The 22945-nt window shown below is 43.4% G+C and overlaps 3 protein-coding genes across 5 annotated transcripts; 2 read left to right on the forward strand and 1 right to left on the reverse strand.

Annotated features, from left to right (window-relative positions):
- Nucleotides 1–9500: 9500 nt before the first annotated feature.
- Nucleotides 9501–11841, reverse strand: ccdc32 (coiled-coil domain containing 32). The gene is made up of 4 exons (XM_036542642.1): nt 11717–11841; nt 10749–10982; nt 10489–10645; nt 9501–9945 (listed from the first exon to the last, which is right to left on the reverse strand). The coding sequence occupies exons 1-4, from the start codon at nt 11754–11756 to the stop codon at nt 9768–9770; spliced, it is 609 nt and encodes a 202-aa protein (XP_036398535.1). The 5' UTR covers nt 11757–11841; the 3' UTR covers nt 9501–9767.
- A 196-nt stretch (nt 11842–12037) lies between these two features.
- Nucleotides 12038–17502, forward strand: pcmtl (l-isoaspartyl protein carboxyl methyltransferase, like). 3 transcript variants are annotated; one of them, XM_036542255.1, is made up of 9 exons: nt 12038–12100; nt 12794–12927; nt 13027–13131; nt 13452–13483; nt 15243–15347; nt 15685–15805; nt 16174–16259; nt 16599–16768; nt 17108–17502. In XM_036542255.1, the coding sequence occupies exons 2-9, from the start codon at nt 12810–12812 to the stop codon at nt 17133–17135; spliced, it is 765 nt and encodes a 254-aa protein (XP_036398148.1). In that variant the 5' UTR covers nt 12038–12100; nt 12794–12809; the 3' UTR covers nt 17136–17502. The 3 variants fall into 3 exon arrangements, with proteins under 3 accessions (XP_036398148.1, XP_036398149.1, XP_036398147.1); XM_036542256.1 differs by having other exon boundaries at nt 12049–12124; nt 17072–17502; XM_036542254.1 differs by having other exon boundaries at nt 12049–12124.
- Nucleotides 17503–19793: 2291 nt separating this feature from the next.
- Nucleotides 19794–22790, forward strand: rpusd2 (RNA pseudouridine synthase domain containing 2). The gene is made up of 3 exons (XM_036542809.1): nt 19794–20621; nt 20857–21153; nt 21526–22790. The coding sequence occupies exons 1-3, from the start codon at nt 19830–19832 to the stop codon at nt 22453–22455; spliced, it is 2019 nt and encodes a 672-aa protein (XP_036398702.1). The 5' UTR covers nt 19794–19829; the 3' UTR covers nt 22456–22790.
- The last annotated feature ends 155 nt before the right edge of the window (nt 22791–22945 follow it).

Genomic DNA, 22945 nt, shown 5'->3' on the forward strand with positions numbered 1-22945 from the left:
CTTGCCAGAAGGGCAGAAAAACAGGAGCCATTGCTCTCTGTGGGAGAGCAAAACGCCTGCGAGATGCTGCCTCTGTACTTGATGAGTGCAGCCATAGTTTGGTCAAGCAAGTTTGTACTGGGGAAATTTCTAGTGTACAGCATTTGACATGAAAAAGAGAAAAGAGGCAGGATCTTATGAGACCCTGTCAGACTGTAACGGGAGAGGGTCCCCTTGCTTTCACCCTGACAACAAGACATAAACACAACCAGAAAAAGCAAACTTTCGCTCTGTGATTTATAACCATTGTCAGGGCAGCTTTTTAAAGCTAAATAAATCCATGTGCAACAGGCTTGTGGATTCTGGTGGCTCCTGATCAGCCTGAATCGTGGCTGGAAACAGCTGATCTGACTGCAGCTCCTGCTCTGGTTAGCAGTGTTCACCTTGCTTTCCCGTTCGGCTGTGCTGTGCACCAGCAGCACACTCAGCCCACCTCCCATGCTATCCCAGCAATACGTGGCCCAAGTCATACTAACAGTGCAGATGAACTTGTCCTAAATGAATGAATATAATGGTTCAGTTGGTTAATACGTTTAAACTGAGTATGCAAATACTTATGTGAATGAAAAAAAGACAGTCGCAGACTCATTGGCCTCATAAGTCACGGGCTGCTCATTTCTTTTCTGTTAAACATATAATCACATATAATTGCTGTGAGAAAAGCCTAAAATGAACAAAGGGTGTGGAGGAGTGAGGCCATTGACCTCTGTTATAGAGGTTTGAATCTGATATGACCTCTTTATAACCTGGCTGTATAGAAAAACAGCCCTTTTCACTGCAAGTGAAGCACCCTTTACTGCATCACTTACAAATAATTATTTCAGAAAATGACAAATTCATGAAAATTAATTCACTGTCATAGATATTTTTACATTTGTACTGTGGAGCTGTTGTGCTGTTTCAGAGTGGAAAAGTACCAAGTGTGCCTTAAAAGGGGTACAGTTCCAGGGGGCCACTGGCACCATGAGGACACTCTTGCAGCTGAATATTGCCTACATTTTGTCAGCTCCATAAATAATCATGGTTCATATCAGTGAATCTTTGGTCACAATTTCCCCCTCAGTTGCCAAGAAACTTGATTTTCAGTTTTAGAATGAAGTTGAGGCCCCTGGATACCCCCTCGCCAGCAAACATCAACTGTACACACCAGTCATAATAAAGGCAGAAAACAAACAACCCCAAATCAATTCAGTTTCAACAGGCAAGCCTGAAAGGAGGGGGGAGAGGACTGCCTCACCCCCTTTCACACAAAACAAGCCAGCATTTAAAAGACCATTTTACTCCTTGGTCACTTCTCCCCCCAGAGACTCATGCCTCCAAAGAATGGGCATATTTCTGATATCATTTAAATTGCACTAGGCAAAAAAAGGGTTTCATTTCTAGTCTTTTCCCATTTTTGCTTTCTTTTTGGCAAACAAATTTGACAGTTTGTTATGTTCCGTAATATCTCCTGACAAGTTGCTTATTTTAAATAAATATTTTAATAAATTCTCACTGAGACCAGATGAAAGACAAAGGAACTGAAAAACCGAATGTCAGTGCCGTGGAAAAATAAAGAAAAAGAAACTTTAGGCAAGAGAATTTAAAATTAGAGAAGGGAATAAAGGGATTAAATGAAAAACAACACATTAGACATAAATCATTTTTCCCTGAATCTTTTTTTTTTTTGATATTCTGTCTTTTTTCTAACAGTCATTTCCATATTGCCATGTTATCATGCTATCATGTTTCCTAATTTGCAACTCCTATTCCTAATGTGATTTTTGTGACTTAATCTCTTTTTTGATTTTAGTATATACCACTATCCATACTAAATCATGATTACCTATGAATACACTGTTGGAAATTACAAAGGCATTAGGATAAATTATATTTTCAAACATGAATCTATTCAGGTTTTAAATAGTGGAAATGACAAATAATCTTCATGGTAACAAAGACATTTGGACAAAAAGCTAATAGACCTACCAATTAATTTGAACACACTGGGTAATAGGAGAAGAAAGGCATTTACAGCTTTTAGTTTATCTGGATTTTACTTTTTATTTTTAGAGTAAAAGATAGGGATCGTGTCCTTCCTCTGGTGTACAAACTGCTTTCTGTTTCTCATTTAATCTTATTTAATGAGATTCTTTTGAGAGAATCTCGGACAGAATTCATTGTGCTGGACAAAAATTCCATGCTAATCAGGGATTACTCCAAGGATCTTCCTCAATGAAAATTTACAGGTACAGACTGGTAAGGCTTCAAAACTCATAGCTCACTATTGTTGTAATCTGAAACAGCTAGTGACCAATTCACAGCTCTCCGATATGTTTCTTGAAAAGAATACCTCTTCCCAAGATACAGGAAAGCAAAGTGCAAATGAAACGACTGGAACATCTGAAAGTAATTGAATTGTGCAGCAATGTTCCTGTCCCTCTGCAAATTGGCTCCTAAAGCTTGAAGATGTCAATATGTTTCCACTCACTTAAGGACGCTTGTATGGAGAAAAACGACAAAGCGACAAAGACAGATCAAAAACAGTGTTGAGTCAGACATGGTGGGCAGCTGCTATTAGGCAAGAAGGTCACGCGGGGGGGGGGGGGGGGGGGGGGGGAGTGCAGACCTCCTACCGTTGATGCTGTTGCCATAGCTGTGTGCGGTTTGCTAGATGAGTGCTCACTTAATCAAGTTTTTAGAAACTTACATAACATGAGAAGTTTAATGGCAAGAGCAGGCCAAGAGGCTTGTTATTCTGTTTGTGTCAAGACTGGTCTTGAACACTCTAAGGGTATCTGGTTCCACCACACACCATTACATATGTGTTTCATTTGCAGAAAATAGGACAACAGTCTTGTTGCCCTTCTCTGTCCTTTTAATTTTGCCCAAACTCTAAGTTTGTACCTCCCATAGAACAACCCGGCTATACATCGTTATTGTTCTGTGTAAAGCACTTCAACTTTGGCAAACTACATTTGCTTGGTGTCTGCCCAACTCTGTATCCTCTTGATACTTCTTGAATTGCTTTACGTTTACATTTTACATTTATTCATTTAGCAGATGCTTTTATCCAAAGCGACTTACATAGGTTACAGTTCTTTACAATGTTATCCATTTATACAGCTGGATATTTACTGAGGCAATTGCGGGTTAAGTACCTTGCCCAAGGGTACAGCAGCAGCGGGGATCGAACCAGCAGCCTTTCGGTTACGAGTCCTGCTCCTTAACCACTATGCTACACTGCCGCCCACTTTACATGTTAGCATCCAAGTTTTTAGTTTCACCTACAGTATGAATTTTCACTATTTCCTGTATTTTAGACTTTAATGTGACAGTTTGAAAGTCCTTCATATGGTAATATAAAAAACAGGGGTAAGATACACAAAAACAATGTAGGAAGCATTGGCTAGCTTTGCAGTGGTGCAGCTTCAGTTTCTACAAACCTAAAGTGTTTACTTAAACTTGGCTTCATGGAGATAACATTTTCAATAGCAGACCTATTTTTGCAAGTGTTTCTACCAGCTAGAGAATAAATTGTTCATGAATGGTAGTTACTTGGCCTTTTTGCATGTTGAAAGCATTTTTGGAGTTCCTTATTATTTATGTGTTGAAATGACTTTTTCACCATTCAAGCTTGCTAGCCAAGGGAACGAAAAGCAGCAGGGGTAAAGCCTTTGGGCTTCTGGCCCTGAGAGTCCGGCTGTATGCTGTGGTCTGCATGTCTGTTTTCTGGGCTCCTTCTCAGAGCACTTTCTTCTCCTCCTCTTCCCTTCTCAAATGTACACTGCCATCACATTTCCCTCTGACGCTGCCTTTGAGATCCCTGGCATTGTGCTTGAGGCAGCAGTTGTCCATAAGTGCTGATCTAGGACCAGATACCAGATACCAGCTGTAGCCTAATCCATTATAAACTAAACAACACACTCTTAAGGGGAGCTGTTGCCTGGAGTGTATAATGCATTGAACTACTGTGCTGGCACATTTGAACTATGTGCTCTAAATAGCTTTAGTTATTGTTTTGGACAAGAGTACTTGTAGTTTGCATTTTTATTTCCATTTCAAATAATTTTCACATTTTTGTGATGCATAAAAAACGTTTGGAACATTGGAAGGTTGTTGAACTAAGCCTTACTACAAAGAAAGCGCAGCTGCAATGAAGCCCCTGCGTGCTCTGCGCACTCTGCCTTCAGCGTTATCAATTCATTCATAAACGAGTTTGCAAGCAGCGTTCACAGATCGATCCCATGGGACACCTTTGATTACAAAATACGCCTTTATTTGCGCTTTCTCACACTTAAGTTTTCAGTTAATTTTTTCTGCATAAGCCAGCAAAATCAGCTTAATACGACCAACAGCGACACGACCCAGCTATAGTTCTTTAAAGCTTATTGCTTCCACATTATACATATTCAATCAATATAAACGTGTGTGGCTTACAGTGAACTTATACGATGCACAGTAATGGTTTCAAACAGTGAGGCCTATTACATAGACCCGCATTTCTAATTATTAGAAATTAGAAGAATGTTAATTGTAAATATGATAATCGATTGGAAGATATGATAATCTTTTGGAAAAAGTCGGAGTAGATGGGCATGTCCCTTCCTCTTTATTTTACAGCTGCAAAAAGAAAAAAATGCATTTTCGTAATGTTTTACTTGTGTCTTTTATGTCTCAGTATATTGCTACTTAAACATTAGAAGTGCAGTAAATATAGAAATAGTTACATTTCTTTCCAAATAGCGTCCGGTTTCCAAGAATTTGATTTGATTCTTTGGGTAAGAAATGTTAAATTTGCGCCTTACATTAAATATTTCCGCACAAATAATAACAAATAATACCTATTGTAAAAAGGTCTTACTCTACCTACCTCAGAATATCGGTGACTGGCTTCGATCCGCTGTGATCACCCGTCACAAATATTCTGTCATTCTGGATGAAGACTAAAGCCGATTTCTGCACTGTTACCAATGAAGCAACAAGTCGAATACCTGCCGCTCACACTCGCAGGAATGGAAAATCAATTGTCGGCGCGCTGTTGCCGAGGGGATGCTGACCTGCGCCGATCCGCAGACGCTGTTTACGCGCCCGCTGCGGATCTCATTTCGGATCCGCAGACTGCGCTTCCTCTCAAGTCTTCAGTGACGGTCCTCCTCAGTAAGAAGTGGATTCATATGTACCATGAAGTTACTCTGTTAATAAAAGAAAAGAGAAGACAGAAACACTCAAGCGTGGCTGTATTGTTTGGACACGGAGTCTCTCACTAATTCGCATACAGATGTTTCGCTTAATTTTCAGTCCCAGACCTGTAAGCGCTCATAAAATGGTCGCTACTGACAGCTGCCATGGCTTTAAATGAGTGCAGGACAACTAAAGGGGTCTAAGGGGGCGTTTTACCAACGGGCTTCAAATCAACCCTGAGACGAAGCAGAATTTAGAGTCTTCAAATGCTGACTAATCCATCACAGTTCAGTGCATGGTGGCTGCCGCCGGTTACTTTGCGATGTTCATTAATTATTGTTACCATACTTTATTTATTTCGGCTTCTAAATGATGCAATTGTGATAAGCCTTAAAAAGACATCTCATTATTTTTATTGTTCGAAATATGAAGTTGTCATGTATGAACCTGCCGAGAGATACATCGTAACAAAGCACTATACGAAATATGGAGAAAAATGAGTTTCCTTACCGAAATTAAAGATCAGGCAGTTATTATAAGAAAGGGATACGATAACACAAGATTCTGTCATATGTATCCAAACTGATACAGGAGAAATGAACAAAAAGAGAGCAAATATCGTCTTTTGAATATGAATTATTACGTGGACCTATGTGAGTTTAGAGAGTGGGTAGAGTTGAATCCTTTTTAAGGATTTACTAATTACCCATCAGTCATCAACAACGCACATTGTAGGTGTATCTTCAGTATATGAAATTGTCTATACATTAAATTATTGGTCAGAGTCTTTTGAATAAAGTGAACAGTGCCAAATACTGAGATGAGAACATTATCAACGTATTATAAATATTCCACAGTCAAAACTGTCAAGGATTATTTTTTCTCCACGACTGAAGACTTTTTAGTTTCAGCTGTAGATTTTTGGAGAGGTTATTTCAGTTTTTAACAAATTCCAAAGAACTGTTTTACTATCGGTTACATTCTTTGCGAACAAATTAATTTGACGTGGCAATCGGTCTCCCCTCCGTCGCAATTACACAAGTGTCAATGAAGAAATACTAATAAAAAACAGCAGCTGCCATTTTGAAGCCTTAGCACTTCTCTTTGAACCTCTGAATAGCCATAAACAGAGCTGCTTCGGAGGGTTATTTTCAAATACCCAGCTGAGAGGACGTGTGAGATGTAGCCTACTGTAGGTTAGTCCGTCAGACGGTTGATTAGTCGTCTCCAGTCTAAAAAAGTTTCACTTCTGCGATGCAAAGTCTGAAGCCTTGGTGCATGATGTCTGCAACTGAATACCACCTCATTGCCTCATAAATCAAAGGCACTGCCTCAGAGACGGGTAGTAAACGGGTAGATGCTGGTTAGATTTAGCTTTAATCATATTTTACACACAATTGTAAGTTAGAAATCGTAATCATAAGACAGACAGTGCAATATGTCAGCAAAGTTTTTTAGCTATTCATTCACTTAAAACAATGACAAAAAAGAAAAAAAAAAAAAACACTTGGAGCTTACTTTGCGCGGTAACCATGGAAGAACAACGTACACTCTACCTAAAACAGTAAAGTGGTGTTAGGCTAATTGTATGTTGTAGCCAGCAAGCCCACACATCTCAAAAGAAAGCCTAATCCCGTCACCACAGAGTGGACCACAAATGTAATTCACTGAATGTTTGTTAGGCTGAAGTCCCCTGGCTATCAACATGGCACATCCTGGACTCCTTTCATACACTAATCCCATTGCGGAGAGACATGCAAAACTTTTATTAATTTTAAAGCCAGTTGCACTAAATGATGCTGAATCCACTCTAATATTTCATTCCTGCCGCTCTTTTTATTTTATTTCTCTGTGGACGGATTCTGTATTTAATCCGCAGTTAATGTCTCATCGCTGGACTGCAGCCACCTGCAACATGATCACGCTGTATGGAGGTACAGTAAGTGCGTAGCTTATAGGGTGACCATACGTCCTCTTTTTCCCGGACACGTCCTCGTTTAGAGACGCATGTTTTAGGTCCCAAAACGAGGACATGTCCGGGAAAAGAGGACGTATGGTCACCCTAGTTTACAATGAGATTTTTACTATGAAATATTGTAATATTGAAATATTTTTTCCTTACTTCAAATGTTATAAAATGGTTATTTGATTTCTTATCTTTAGATGTGCAAATCATGATTATTTAGTCACGTCTAGACGATACCGTTGGCTCCAAGGTTTCCCTCATCTTGTCTTGCACTTCCACAAATGCAACGATAACTCTGCAGCCGTCATTATGCCCACTTTGAGTGCAATCAGCCGTGAGTAATGCGAGAAACCCCGTCTGCTGTGGGGGCGCCCGTTTGATCTCCATGCTGTAGCCTAATGGTGAGTGTGAGAAACCTGCTTTTCATGGCTTCAGTGTAACGATTTAAAGGTCCTTTAGGAAAGGTAATGCAGTAGCTGCTTATATTTGGTATATTTGGTGTATATGTGGTTTTGTTTTTTTCTAGGTGTATAAACATGTGGATCTCATCGCTAACATTCCTAAATTGAGAAACTGTGTGATGGACATGGTTCATCCCATCAATAAGGAACAGGTTATTGGCTAATTTCATTTCTAATATGATTTATGCATGTATGTGTGTCTCTTAATAGAGCTTTGGACTACAAACTGCCAGAACAGCTTCAATACATACTGGCATTGATTCTGCAAGTGTATGGAACTCTACTGGAGGGATGTGACATGTTTGTTCCATGAAAAATTCCATCATTTCGTTTGGTGTTTTGTTGATGGTAGTGTAAAAAGCTGTCTTAGGTGTGACTCCACAACTTCCCTTAACCGTTCAGCCGGGTCGAGATCTGCTGACAGAGATGGCCATGGCATAGGGCTCACTGTGTGTGTGTGCGCGCACTCGTGCACGTGCATGCACATATTTTGCCAAACATGCAAAATCTTACAAAATCTCACGTCAGTCACAATTTCTTTGAATAGGAGGTAGACTCAAGCATTGATCAGAACTAATGATAAGAGCCAGCTTATGACTTTATGTGAATAAAATCAATTTAAATTTAAAACCACCTCAGAATATCACAAGGTGCAACACAAGCAGTTTAACACAACAGACTTCAGCTTTCACACTGACACTGAAACAGGCCAACATTATCTTTATTTTCATGAGAAAGTGAGCAATCACCTTGACATCAGCTGCAAAGTCTTTCACTTGTGCTGCCATCTGGTGGCTGCTTAATGACAGAACAGTCCCCTTCATGTACAATATTATTCAACAGTCAATTTCTATGTGGTACACATTACTGGAAAGTAATTTACATTTTTTAAATGATGATGCATTTTCGTACCGAAAATGAAAATTTTCCAGAGGGAATGTTAAAATGTCTGTGTGACATAACCATGACTGGAAAATGGCCAATGCACGTTAAATCAAACAAAACTCAATTTTGGACAGACATTTGTACATAGAAACTCAGATTTTCCAAAATCTGAAAAGGCATGAATTTAAATTTTACTGTTACTCTGAAGAAGTCCCTATATAAACTCAAACACTGATCCAATAGTTGCAAACAGCACTAAGATTGGCCCCCATATGGTGCCCACACTGCTAAAGAACAACAGCAGTGCCTCTCAACGCAGCACATACGGTATAGTATATGGCCTTTTACAGGAAACAAACAAAATGTGAGAATTATCCAAAATATAGATTTAATGACCATTACTAATGCATAGTGGCAAACATTTCTATCAAACAGTTATTCCTACACATTAATATTTGTTCATTCATTTAACATTCTGAGTCTGGAATCTATGCTTCATTATTATTTCCAGTTGTTCATCTTATCTGAAATATGATGTGTTACCTAATTTTTTACCTTTGAATTAAAATATGAAGCCAATTATTATGTAAATAATAATCTGTGATATAAACCTTCAGATATTATATTTTCCCCCACTTAATATAGTCTTCACTTTTTCCATGGATATATTCCAGTAGCAAAACTAAACTGTGATTGTAACTCCAGACCGACAAGACCGTCTCGCTGCAGAGGAGAATCTGGAACACCTTCCTGTGCTGACACTGTCACGGCACCAGGGGGCGCTCACTGCAGCAGCAAGCATTTTATTAGTATTTCATTCATTTTCACACATCCCTTTCACTGCAGCTCTGTGGCTGCATGAATTACAAACCATGTGATGGGCAGCCCAGTTTCTCTTATATGGAATACTGGGGTGACTGAACTAGATTTTTTTTTTTACCGTAGTCCAAATGATTTCAGGATATGTACTGGAGTTTAAACAGCTATTTACAGATTCAATTGCATTTCAGGACCAACAAGATAATTAGATCATGGAATGAAAGGTTATATAACCTACAACTGTGAACAAAAACACCAGGATTTCCCCTCTGACAAGAACGATATGAGACAGGAGTTTAAGCACCCTTTCCCCATAAATGAGTAAATTATGGAAACTAGGGAGACAGCACCTGAATGATACCTGTGCTGTACGACACTGCTGAGGTGGTGTTCTTTAGAGCTAGATGAATAACGCGGGTGTTTCCACAGTGGGTCTATTTTTCTGGAGCCTGGCTCCCCTCCTCCTCTGGCCTCTCCTCCGTCTGCGTCTCTGCAGCTGCTCCTCGCACTGCCCGCTCTCCGCCCTGCTCCGGGAGGAGGAGGTACTCCAGCTCCTCTGCACTGATGGCCACTTTCTCCGGCTGCAGCCACCGTTTCAGATGCTCCAGAGCGCTGTGCAGGAGGAACACACGGTGTCAGGACACCAGCAGTGCCAGCAGGCCTCTCTGCAATCTGCCAGGTGCAACGTACACTCTAACGCCTGTCACACACCTGGAGCAACACTGTGAGACCCAGTGTTCTTAAAGTAATGCTTTAGGATGGCCATACTACTATATTTCATTTGGCAATAGCATCACTGACAATTCTTTACAGCAGCAAGATATCACGCTCTATACTTTATATTGAAAACCCCTGTGCCTCCATTGTCTGGGCTTCTTGACCCATAAACATCTTCAGTACCAATCTAAACGGAAGTCCTGTGAGGTGTGTACTCAAGGCACCTCACCTCGATGGCTCAAGAAGAACACTGCATCTCACACAGGTACCTGAATCATTGTGTAACTGCAGGTGTGTGCTGAGACAGGACTGTCCACAAATGGACTGAACAAGCAACACAAAATCTTCATAACACAGCCATTGTTATGAGAGCTGTAGTCATGCTCCCCACCTGAGCCAACACTGTACGGCTTCCCTTCGTTTTTTTGTTTTGCTCACCTCTCATCCATGTCACTTCCCTCTTGAAAGAGATCTGATCCTTGTGCACCATAAAGGAATCTATCCCAGCATTCCTGCTTGGCCTGAGAGAGAGTGCGAAGCATTTCCCTTGAGGTCACTTCCTGAGACTGGCCCTTGATTCTCCTTAAACGGTTTTCTGGAAAAAAATGTTTTAATCTCAGCACTGCATCAAGGTTCTGTGGTGAAATCAAGGGTAGTTATCAAACAAACGTCTGATGAGCCCGGATTCAGACTGTTACCTAGACTGGCGATGTAGACCTCTGAGTCCGCCATGGGCTCCCAGGGGATGCCGTTCGCTGCGCTGGCATGGTCGCTCTCCTGCAGCGGGGGCTGGAAGGAATCGGTGAACTCCGCCGCCTCTTCACCCCCCATCCTCTGTTCCGGCAGCCCCGAACAGATCTCCGACCACAGCTCTCCGCTGGACCGGGCTTCGTGACTCCCGAAATCGTCGATCATGCCTTCAGCTTCGTGGCCTGTTAGAGTGGTGAAGTAAGGTATTACAGCAGATGCAACCCTTAACTTGTCGGAGACGGTTAACCACCTGCCGGTGGCATGACAGCTCGCCTAATAGACTCGCTGTATTGGACACCATAAACAACTTTGACCGCTAACTTACTGAACTTAAAGTTAAATGATATTCTTTATCCATAAATGCATTGGTCAGCTGCACAAAGCTGGCCTAAATTACCGATGGAATACTTGGCGATGCTTAAATAAGGCTGTCCGCCAGCTGGCAGAACTAAAAGTAGCTTGTGACCTTTAATATCGGCTAGCTAACTGGCTAACTAACGTTAGCACAGCAAGGATTAGTGGATCATGGCGACCTGATCACTGTAAGGCTACTCGTGTAAAACGCAGCTCACAGCTGGCAGTGCCTGCATTTCAGCACGTCCAGTAGCGAGGTAGCTAGCGTTAGCCTTCTGCTATAACAAGAGACCTAACTAACGTAACGTCAATAATAATGACCCATCCCTTAGCTAACTGACTCTAGCTAGAAACTAACTAACTAACTAACTAGCTAGAAGCTAAATGGATCTCACTGTCGATGGCACTGACAGATATCTGGTTAGTCTCGCTAGTGGTGTATCTGCAGTTTATTCTGGAAAGGTATCTAGCTAGTTTGCAATGTTGTCATGACGCAAGGAAGTTAACTAACGTCAGCAATCGGGCAGGTTAACTACTTGTATGAATAGGTACAGCTACTTACGCTCCACAGTCGATATGTCCGGACTGCAGTTTAACTTCATCGATGATAACACAGTAAATATTTTCTAAATTTGGGCTGAGCTTATCTTGCTAGCAGCTAACGCAGCTAGTGGATGTTGTGATGGCTTCACGTTGTATGTGATGAGATGTCCTATTTTACTTCCAACCAATAACAAATAAGTGCTTCCGATTTTGAATAATACGATTGGAGTATGTCGTTGTCACTCAAACATCCCCCTGCTGTGTTTGGAGCGCTTAAAATAATAATGAATAATACAAACGTTATTGGATGAGGAGTGTTCCGCCTCCCGGTCGTTTCTAAGAGGAACGCTGCCGTAAAGCAAGGTCGAGTGTGGGAGATGGCAGAGGACGGCGGATAGCTGTGGTGAGATATATACTATAAACCAAGGTATTTGGGAAAACACAGTGGCTGCCTGTTATTTGTAGCCTGCAATATCAATTAAACTGCAGATGTTCTCGCGTAGAGCTATTTCATTGGCTAGCTATACGCAACTAAAAACTGTTAGTCAATCAGCTGTGCTATCGCATGCTAACGTTAAACAATTCGCTGGACAATTTCTGCAGCAGACCATAGTTAGAAATCATCCAGACTATCCGCTAATAAAGATGGTTTGGCCAAACAACAAACTTTGTGTCATACCTTTAAGCTACAAGTGAATGAGTCCCCAAAATTTTTAGCGTTCATGCGGAGATGACTTCGTGCAAGTATAGCTGTACAGCGCTTTTCTGAGCCCTGATGTGTTTCCATCTTTTGCAGGTAGTCCACGAGTGAAGTGATTGCTCCAAACCTTATTATTCCCTTGATACGTTTGCTTTTATACAGTGTGACAAGAAGTAAACCATAACGGTTGCATTAGAAACAAAGTTTATTTAAGCTTTACGGTTCTGTAGTAATTGAATTTGCGGAAAGTCTCCTTCACTGGTCAGAGTAAAGCACAAAATCCTAAGGCTTCTGGGAGCTTACCCACCGGGTCCTAGCCTGGCTTCACACCCCTCAGAATGCGGAAGCACCGTCAGGCTCGGTTTGTCCTCCCCATGGCTGTGCTGTCATTGGCAGGCTAAGCGGGTTGGAGATGCGAGCTACGGTCCGACTGCTTGCAGTGGCCTTCCCTATGGGTGTGCTGCTGTCCAGAACCATGGCGTGGATGTCCAGCGGCAAGACACACGCAGAGCTCGTCAGCAGACTCAGGGGTAAGATAGTGAGCATTATTATTATTTTCATCCTGTCGGTCATCATAAAGTTAGTGGTTATTGATTAAACTGTAATCACTGAACCATTTTTCTCCAAAGATCATGGGGTGATTAAATCTGATCGAGTGTTTGATGCCATGGTGGCTACTGACAGAGGCATTTACTCGAGGGACAGCCCCTACCAGGACTCCCCACAGTCCATAGGTAAATGCACACAGTCACACTGCACCCGCAGACCTGATGATGATAATAATTGCCTTTACGGAATGCCTGTTAGGCAGCTAACGACTCGGCCACCGTCAGTATGTTGTACTGATCTTATTGATGTACGGAAGCTATTTTGCACCACAACGTTTTCCATTGTTCAGGTGGAGAGAAAGGTATGTAGGACCGCTGACAGTTAAGCTAAGATGTGATTTTGTGAATAATTTGATAAAGCTACAGCACCTCTGGTTTGGCTGTGTGTGTAGGTGGAAGCATAGTGTGTTATGGCTCCTGAAGGTTTTTCTCTCTTGCTCTTGCAGGCTACCAGGCCACCATCAGTGCTCCACACATGGTGAGTACATGGGGTATGAGTAAGTGCTGCTTTGTAAGTCCTACCATTTTAACCAGCTGAAACCTTCAGCTCTCTACAGCAGTGCTCTTTGAACAATTCACATCATTGTAGCTGAAAAATATCAGTGAGGTTTTTCATAGCCTACCTCTCACATTGTTAACTGTGTAAACTGTGTGTATCTGAATTAAAAAAAAATGAAAGTGACATCTTGGAAGAAACTGAGGGATCATATCTATAACTGAATGATGCAGGAACATTAATTACCCCAGAGAGAATCTTCAGATCACTCATGATGGTTGTACAGGAATCAGCAAAGGCAGTTGTAACATCTTTGTGTATAGTTCTGAGGTGCTTAACTTACAAGTGGGCCTAATGCAGTGGCCTGCTTAACACCAGCAAGTTTTGATCCCATTTGGAACCCTTACTGGTTCCAAAACAACTGATGGATTATGTGGCCAAAAGTATGTGGACACCTGACCATCACACCTATATGAGCTTATTGGACATCCCATTCCAAAACCATGGGCATTAATATGGAGTTGCTCCCCCCCCCTTTGCAGCTATAACAGCCTCCACTCTTCTGGGAAGGCTTTCCACAAGATTTTGGAGTGTTTCTGTGGGAATTTGTGCCCATTCAGACAAAAGAGCATTTGTGAGCTCAGGCACTGATGTTGGTCGAGAAGGCCTGGCTGGCGTTCTGATTCATCACAAAGGTGTTCAGTGGGGTTGAGATGAGGGCTCTGTGCAGGTTGCTCGAGTTCCTCCACACCAAACTCATCAAACCATGTCTTTATGGACGTGGGGCACAGGGGCACAGTCATGCTGGAACAGGAAAGGGCCTTCCCTAAACAAAGTTGGAAGCACACAATTATCTAAAATATCGTATGCTGTTGTATTCATGTTACCCTTCACTGGAACTAAGGAGCATAGCCCAAACCCTGAAAAACAGCCCCAGACCATTATCCCTCCTCCACCAAACTTTACAGTAGGCACTGTGCATTCCGGTAGGTAGCGCTCTCCTGGCATCCGCCAAACGCAGATTCGTCCATCAGGCTGCCAGATAGCGAAGCGCGATTCATCACTCCAGAGAGCGCGTTTCCACTGCTCCAGAGTCCGGTGGTGGCATGCTTTGCACCACTCCAGCCATCGATTGGCATTGCGCATAGTGATGTTGGGCTTGTGTGCAGCTGCTCGGCCATGGAAACCCATTTCATGAAGCTCCTGACACAGTTCTTGTACTGATGTTGCAGCCAGAGACAGTTTGGAACTCTGTAGTGTGTGATTCAACAGAGGATAGGCGGTTTTTACATGCTACGCGCTTTCAGCACTCAGCGGCCCCGCTAAGTTTGTGTGGTCTACCGCTTCGTGGCTGAGCTGTTGTTGCTCCTAGACGCTTCCACTTGACAATAATAGCACTTACAGTTGACCGGGGCGGATCTAGCAGGACGGAAATTCTGCTCACTGACTTGTGGCAAAGATGGCATCCTATGACAGTGACATGTTTAAAGTCACTGAGCTCTCCAGTACGACCCATTCTACTTCCAAGGTTTGTCTATGGAGATTGCATGGCTATGTGCTTGATTTTATGCACCTGTTAACAATTGGTGTGGCTGAAACACCTGAACTCAATAATTAGGAGGGGTGTCCACATACTTTTGGCCATATAGTGTAGCTCAGACTGAAGATCCATGTTAGACATGATCCCAGAAGCTCAGGCCTACCAAGAGCAGATGGAAATGAGCATGTGTCTTGCGTACAGCATGCCCATGCCCTGGAGGTGCTGAGGGACAAGCTGACAGAGGGGGCCTCAGCGCTGGATGTGGGCTCAGGGAGTGGCTATCTCACTGCCTGCTTTGCCAGGATGGTAGGTCCCAATGCTCCCTCTCCCCTTCATATTGCCACACGGTACCTCTGGCTGCTTCAGTGTCTGATCACCAGGCAGCCTTCAGAATACGTTTCCATGAAATCAAAGCTGTGTTCAAATGCAGTGCTTGTCAGGCATTTGACTGTTGTCCCTTTCAGTTATTTGGTTCATCTTTAGTACTGCAGTTCCACTTAAAAAAAAAATGAAATAATGTGAAAAACATTGTGCCATATTGTCTTTTGGCCTAATGTATTTGGTTTTTATTAATGATAACTGAATTGCAGTTCCATAATAGTGATATGTCTGGAAAACGTGTGCTCTGCCCTCCCCGGTGCAGGTGGGCCCCACTGGGAGAGTGGTGGGTATTGAGCACATAGAGGAGCTGGTGGAGGACTCCATCCGAAACGTCCGCGCTGACGATCCTGACCTGCTCACATCAGGACGGATCAAACTAGTTGGTGAGCTGCAGGGCCTGTAGTGGGCTTGTGTTGGTGTGGTCTGTAAGCTATGGCATACGGTATAGAATAGGCCTGCATTACTATATGTGCTTGACCAGATTAGTAAAAGGGCAAAGAAAATCAGTCTGAAAGGAGCAGTGTTTGGATTTCACATACAGGTGAACCTGGCTAATCCCCTTCACGGTTGTTTTATCCCAGCCTGCTGCCTGTTTTTGTTTTGGAACGTATGCAGTGATGTTGAAATGAACTTCATATGGGCACTTAATGTGCCAGGTTTTTCTCTGCTGCAGTGGGGACACCAGCAGAGTCTGTGTGTAAGCATTACTGTACTACTGCAAAATGTGGCCTGTTTTTCTGTTTGTCTGCAGTTGGTGACGGGCGGCTGGGTTTCCCAGAAGGAGCCCCATACGATGCCATCCATGTCGGAGCAGCAGCTCCTACCCTCCCCAAAGCTGTAAGGACAGGGCTGGGCTGGGTGAAAGCTGTAAGGACAGGGCTGGGCTGGGTGAAAGCTGTAAGGACAGGGCTGGGTGAAAGCTGTAAGGACAGGGCAGGGCCGGGCTGTGTTTGTGGACAGTGTAATATTCAGTTGAGAAAGTGGAGTTTTGCGGATTATGCTTCCACATGGTAATGGCTTAACTCTAGGTGTTTACCCTCTCTTACTGGGAGCATAGGCACTGTACCACTGTGCCTTTGGCAGGAAGATAAGTTTGTATAGATCTCTGTGAACAGGAAGGCGGCAGTCATAGGCGGCTTTCTCCTTTGTGCATTCGTGTGTCTCTGCGCTCGGCAGCTCCTGGCCCAGCTGAAGCCAGGTGGTAGGCTGGTTCTCCCTGTCGGCCCAGAAGGGAGCACTCAGGTTCTGGAGCAGTACGACCGGCAGAGTGATGGCACCTTCTCCAGGAAGGCCCTCATGGGTGTCGTCTACGTCCCCCTCACCGACAGGCAGCGCCAGTGGCCCAGGTACAGCAGGGCTCTGCAGTCCAAACCCTGAAGGTGTTTACCTGGGAAAAACAACGTGCTCCTTCAGCCTCATACCCTGCAGGCTCAGCACAAAGAGGAGGCACATCAACAGATCAGTTACTCAGTCTGTAGGGGAGAATCGGGTGAACACAGTCATCATGCATTTCCCCATTCACACCTGCAATCACATCCATTTGTAGAAACTTCACAAATCAGTTTTCATTATCGTGGTGTAAAGTGCTGTGAAAACTGAAGGTTCATGCAGATATTAGCTGTCATTAATGCAGTTTTTCTCTTCCCCAGAGGTGAGCTCTGACTGCAGTGTCATTGCCCCTGCAGGAGGTGGCGCTGCTGCTGCAGCTCCTGAATCCACAAAGCATGGAGAAAGCACCTCCTCAGCGTATGCAGCTCTGCCCTGCAGCTCACTTCAGGAGAACGCCATTTGCACTGCAGAAATGAACAGATTAATCGTGGGGAGTGATTGGGTTGAATTATTTTACCATTCAAGTATTTTCTCATTTTTATTTATTGAGTTGGTGCCACAGTCCTACAATGTGTTGTATTGAAGACACTGACATCTGATGCTTTGTTTAATTAAGGGAAAAAATAATAATCTGTGAATTTTTCAGTTTATTTTGAAAATGGGACAATGGAAGAAATGATACTGATACTGCAGGTATCTATTTTTGAAAACAAGATCAAAATGTTTTCTACATTATTAGCTAATCCACAGTAGAATGATAAAATGTTCTTGTTGGATTTAGATTTTCTTTCTGAAAATATCATTAGCTTGCCTACTTGGCAAATTTGCCTGCTCTGAAAATCGTCTGTCAGTGAGATCTCTAATATCCTGTTAAGTGTGTATTCAACAGATTCTTTGCCTTTGCTAACATATCTTTGGCAGTCGTATATGTGGACACACTTGGGAAGTTAGTCCGGTAAAATCACCAGTATTCCAATGGTGTGGTAATGTGGCAGGGGAGAGTTTTCGCTTAAGTTAACTTTTCATTTATTTGGAGGCAAAAATAATTCCCAGTTACCTCAGTAGAGGTCACTGTTTACTACATAAACACTTTTTAGAGCTGTCGTGGCTTAGATAATTACTGTATTTCAATACTCCTTTTTATTATTTTGGGTGAAAACTAGGGAAGTCCAAGTACTGAAAACAATAGGGGTTCAAAGACTGACCAAGAACAGGGCACATATTAAGTTCGTTGTATACAAATTTACATTTGTACAATTTTTGTGAAACTTCACAAGAAATGAGACAATTAAAAACCAGAAAAAACCCTTGTTTTCATATGATAGGAAATACAACGCGGTGAACAGACCTGGCACTTTTGGAATGGATAAGCACAAGTTAAGCCTTTGTCAAGGAAAATTGTAGCTGTTTTTTAGAATGGAATTCACTGTATCATTTAACATACTATTATTTATATATGAACAAAGTATGCCTCACTGTATCTAAATGGACAAATGCATTTGGTAAACCATGGCATGTTAATTTGCAAAATAATTCTAAATAAAACTGATTATGTTTACTAAGTATTTATTATTGTGCTTATATTTCTGTATGATGCCTTTATGACTTGCCTATCTATGTAGTATCCACTTTTATATTTGCATTGCCACATACAAAATTCTAAATACTACAAACAGTTGCAAATTACAGATACTACACATTATTTGAAACTGCTTGGGGTACTCTATTAAAAAGTATGTGTTTGGGAGATGTCTTTTAGTTTGTGGTAATTAGTAGGTAGCCTTGGGTAGTGGAGGTAGTCAGGGGGAGGTGGGTTGTGTACATTGTAGATGTTTGGTGATTAGTAAAGCTTAATTCAGCTGCCCTACTTTGTGGTTGTTTGGTGATTAGTAAAGCTTAATTCAGCTGCTCTACTTTGTGGTTGTTTGGTAATTAGTAGTGGCGGCAGTGTAGCATAGTGGTTAAGGAGCAGGACTCGTAACTGAAAGGTTGCTGGTTCAATCCCCGCTGAGACACTCCTGCTGTACCCTTGGGCAAGGTACTTAACCCACAATTGCCTCAGTAACTATCCAGCTGTATAAATGGATAACATTGTAAAGAACTGTAACCTATGTAAGTCGCTAAAAGCGTCTGCTAAATGAATAAATGTAAAGCTTTGCTGGTAATTTTGGCTGTGTTAACGCACTATGAATGGCATGTGAGAGACACTTTGGGCATTCGATGATGTTCTCTTGCTCCCAGTTGGGTTCCAGCCCTGTCAGACTGCAGTGCATACCTGCAGAAGGACAGTGAGTGTGCAGGATCATGGGGGTCATGCATTGTTACTTTGCTGATTGTTCCATACTAAGAAAGGTTTATTACTTCAGGTCAGGAGAGAGCATTTGTGAAAAATGTTTTGAATGAGATGTAGGCTAAAAGGCTGGTGGTGTAGAGATCGAAAACCCATCATTGGCTTTGATTGTATTATTTAGTTGTGGATGTGTGTGTAGACCATATGAAGCCGGGCTTAAGAGGTGCAGTACTGTGATGACATTCTGAGGTACACAGCAGTGCCCATGCAGAGGAGAGCAGTTATGGCTGTGCAGCATCAGTTTTAGAGGAAGGCAAGAGGTGAAATCTGTGTCACACTGAATGTACAGAGGTAGGGAAGGATGTGGCTCTTCGTGGGATGAACTGAATCCATGATCTTGAATGCCAGAGGCTTTACATTCCAGCAAATCTTACATAAGGAATTTTTATTGAACTGTGTTTATCTGTAACACTCTGCTGCTGGCCTGGGCTATCTGGTTATCTGGTTATCTGTGAGATAATCCTGCCGTATCTGTTTCCCGTTCGCCCACACATCTTAAACCGAATACTTCCAGTCCGCGGAGTGGCAGTTTTCGCGTTTTGCTCCCGTGGTTGCTACACAATCAATGCTGTAGGCTGCAGCAGTGAGCCAAAGCCGCGCATGTCCAGCGAAGAAGAAAACGAAGAAGAAGAAAGAAAACGCGAAGAAGAAAACGCGCAGTGATGATGTAATCGGATTGCGACAGGCAGCCGTCGATCGGCTGGCGTACCCGGGCACACGTGCGGTAAATGTGGGATGCTGTGGTGAAACGGCTTCGATTCCGCACACTCTTCTGCGCGAAGGAAACCCTCGGCGATCTACTGTACGCCCAGGTAAGGCTTTGCATTGGGAAAAACCGAAATGACACAGTCTACGATAACCGAAGTAAGGTCAGATTTAGAAAGAAGTCAGAATTGTGCGGAACCATTTTTACTCTAAAATCCGACAGGCTTGTTCACTCTAAAAATGTTTGCTTGCACATGACACAGAAACACGTTTTAAAATCTTGCAACGAAAGTAAGATTGACGCCAGAGGACTTTGTCAGCGTTATCACACAGTGCATCATTTGGCGGAAATGGAGCCTAATGAAGCCACTGAGGGTTTGATCGAAAACAAGAATGAATCGGTCCATATTGCTGCTGGGAACGGGGAAAAGGAAAGCGGCGAAAAACGCAAAAGCGAAGAGGTGGAGGAGCCAGACAAAAGCAGGGTGAAGAAGCGGAGAGGAGCAGGTGGCAAGAAGCTGCGTCAGGGGGAGAGGTACGTTCCGCCCCCGCAAAAGCGAAATCCCGGCGTCAGCTTCAGCGAGGAGCATTTCAAAGAGACCTCTTATTATTTTGAAGGTGGCCTGCGCAAGGTGTACCCTTATTTCTTTGACTACAAGACGTATTGCAAGGGTCGCTGGATTGGAAAAAGCCTCCGGGAGGTTTTCAGCAGCGAATTCCGAGCTGAACCATTAGACTATTACGATGAGGCTGTCAAGAGAGGACGCATACGACTGAATGAAACTCCCGTCGATAATTTGGATATTACGTTAAAGGTAAGACCTCTATAAAATGATGATCAGTTGTCTTTTCTCAAGTGAAAACAAAGTAGTAAGCAATCTTGTGTCATTGGTTTAACAGCAGTCATTTAAGTCTTGTAGCTTTTTATGCTTGGCAGTGTTCTCAGAGGATTTGAACGCCAGTGTTCATTGCATTACACTGTCGGCATTGGTTGTTATCCTCACATGCAGTAAGTTCATTTTTTTCCTACTACCTCCATCCACTGTTCAGAACAACGACTTCCTGCGGAATACCGTCCACCGGCATGAGCCACCTGTCTGCGGCCGGCCCCTGGAGATCCTGGTGGACAATGGGGAGGTGGTGGTGGTGGACAAGCCGGCGTCTCTGCCGGTGCACCCCTGTGGCCGTTTCCGCCACAACACGGTGATCTTCATTCTGGGGAAGGAGCGGGGGCTGTGTGGCCTGCACACCGTGCACCGGCTGGACCGCCTGACCTCAGGGGTGCTGCTGTTCGCCCGCACGCTCAACATGTCCAAGAGGCTGGACCAGCTGGTCCGGGACAGACAGGTCAGACCACCAATCAGGCCATCCAAAGGAAAACACGGTGAAACTGATATCTCACACACAGTATATTAACAGCCTCAATAGACTACTGATTTTAAGATGCAGAAAGGAAGTGTCCTTAATTTACTGTGCTTAATTAACTTAACGGAGTGGCAGTGTAGCACAGTCGTAAGGAGCAGGACTTGTAACTGAAAGGTTGCCGGTTCGAATCCGTGCTGAGGCACTGCTGCTGTACACATGGGCAACTTACTTAGACCAGAATTGTCTCAGTAAATATCCAGCTGTGTGAATCGATAGTGTTAAAAAAATGTAATCCATGTAAATTGCATTTAGATTTAATCTGTCAGGAAACTGATTTGAAGCCCTCTATCACAGGTGGAGAAGGAGTATGTGTGCCGTGTGGTGGGGGAATTCCCAGAGGGAGAGCTGCTGTGTCAGGAGCCCATCCTGGTGGTCTCCTTCAAGGTGGGTGTGTGTCGGGTGGACCCCAAGGGCAAGCCGTGCCGCACGGCCTTTCAGAAGCTGAGCTGGAACGGCCGATCGAGTGTGGTGCTCTGCAAGCCACTCACTGGCCGCACACACCAGATCCGCGTGCACCTGCAGTTCCTGGGCTATCCCATCCTGAACGACCCCATCTATGGCTCCTCCGCCTGGGGCCCCACACGGGCCAAGGGAGGCCTGGTGGACATGAGTGACGAGCAGCTCCTTCAGGCGCTGGTGGAGGAGCACCGCTCCAAGGAGAGCCTGCACCTGTTGGACCTCCCTGATGACGGCCCCGTTCAGGGGGGAGGTGTGGAGGGGGGGGTGGGTGCCCGTGGAGGTGGTGCGAGTGAAAATGCAGATATTACAGCCTTTGCTTGTAGTGAAAGTGCTGATTTTGCTTTAGAGCCCTTTAGCGCCTCTCGTGTATCTGAGGAAAGGCACCTTACAAATGTCTGCCAGGAAACCTGTCAGTCAAAGGATCAAGAGCAGAATGTGGAGAATGGCTCAGAGGATCTGATTACCAGCACAGCCACTCTGCCAAGGAAGGACTCACGCCCCCTGGCCAGTGCATCAGAGGAAAAGGTAACAATGGGTCCAGATGATGAATCCACAATCCAGTCAAAATCCCCAGAATCTTCTAGCAGGGCAGGGTGTGGCCCTCAGTTTAAAGATCCTTTATGCAGTGAGTGTAAGATAGTAAGGCCAGACCCTACAGAGAAGGAGCTGGTCATGTACCTCCATGCGCTGCGTTATAAAGGACCAGACTTTGAGTACTGTACTCGCATGCCAGATTGGGCCAAAGAGGACTGGGAGGAGGACTGAAGGGAGACCAGCCAGCAGTCAGAGAAACTCCCTGTGCAATCTGGCTGCTGTAGATGCTGTCAAAATATCCTGGAGTAGGGTTTCTCTCTTAAGGGCATGGAGTGAATAACATGTAATTTCACACACATGAAAGAGAGGTTTGAGTTGGAGGTTTTATTTGCTGTGGCAGAATTGGATGGGAGAAACCGGGCTTTGGCAAGGCATTTCTCTCTGCTTGAAATGTATTTTCCATTTAACTCCCATTTAACTTCCATTTAACTTTAATTAAAAGTAAAAGTTTTAATTTGCTTTTGGTTGGTTCTCGATGTCATTCTCTTATCATGCAGGATGCTTTATTTTTTGGGCTTTTAATTTAAATAAATCATTTGGAATCTGTCTTGTATTTTATTCCAAAAGTGAAAAATGCTCTGAAAGTTCTCATTATTCATGCAATTCAAATGAGCTGATATGATAACACTGTTGTCTTATCTTTGTGCATTTGAAATAAAAC

Source organism: Megalops cyprinoides, chromosome 12, assembly GCF_013368585.1.
Source record: "Megalops cyprinoides isolate fMegCyp1 chromosome 12, fMegCyp1.pri, whole genome shotgun sequence".
Lineage (NCBI taxonomy): Eukaryota > Metazoa > Chordata > Actinopteri > Elopiformes > Megalopidae > Megalops > Megalops cyprinoides.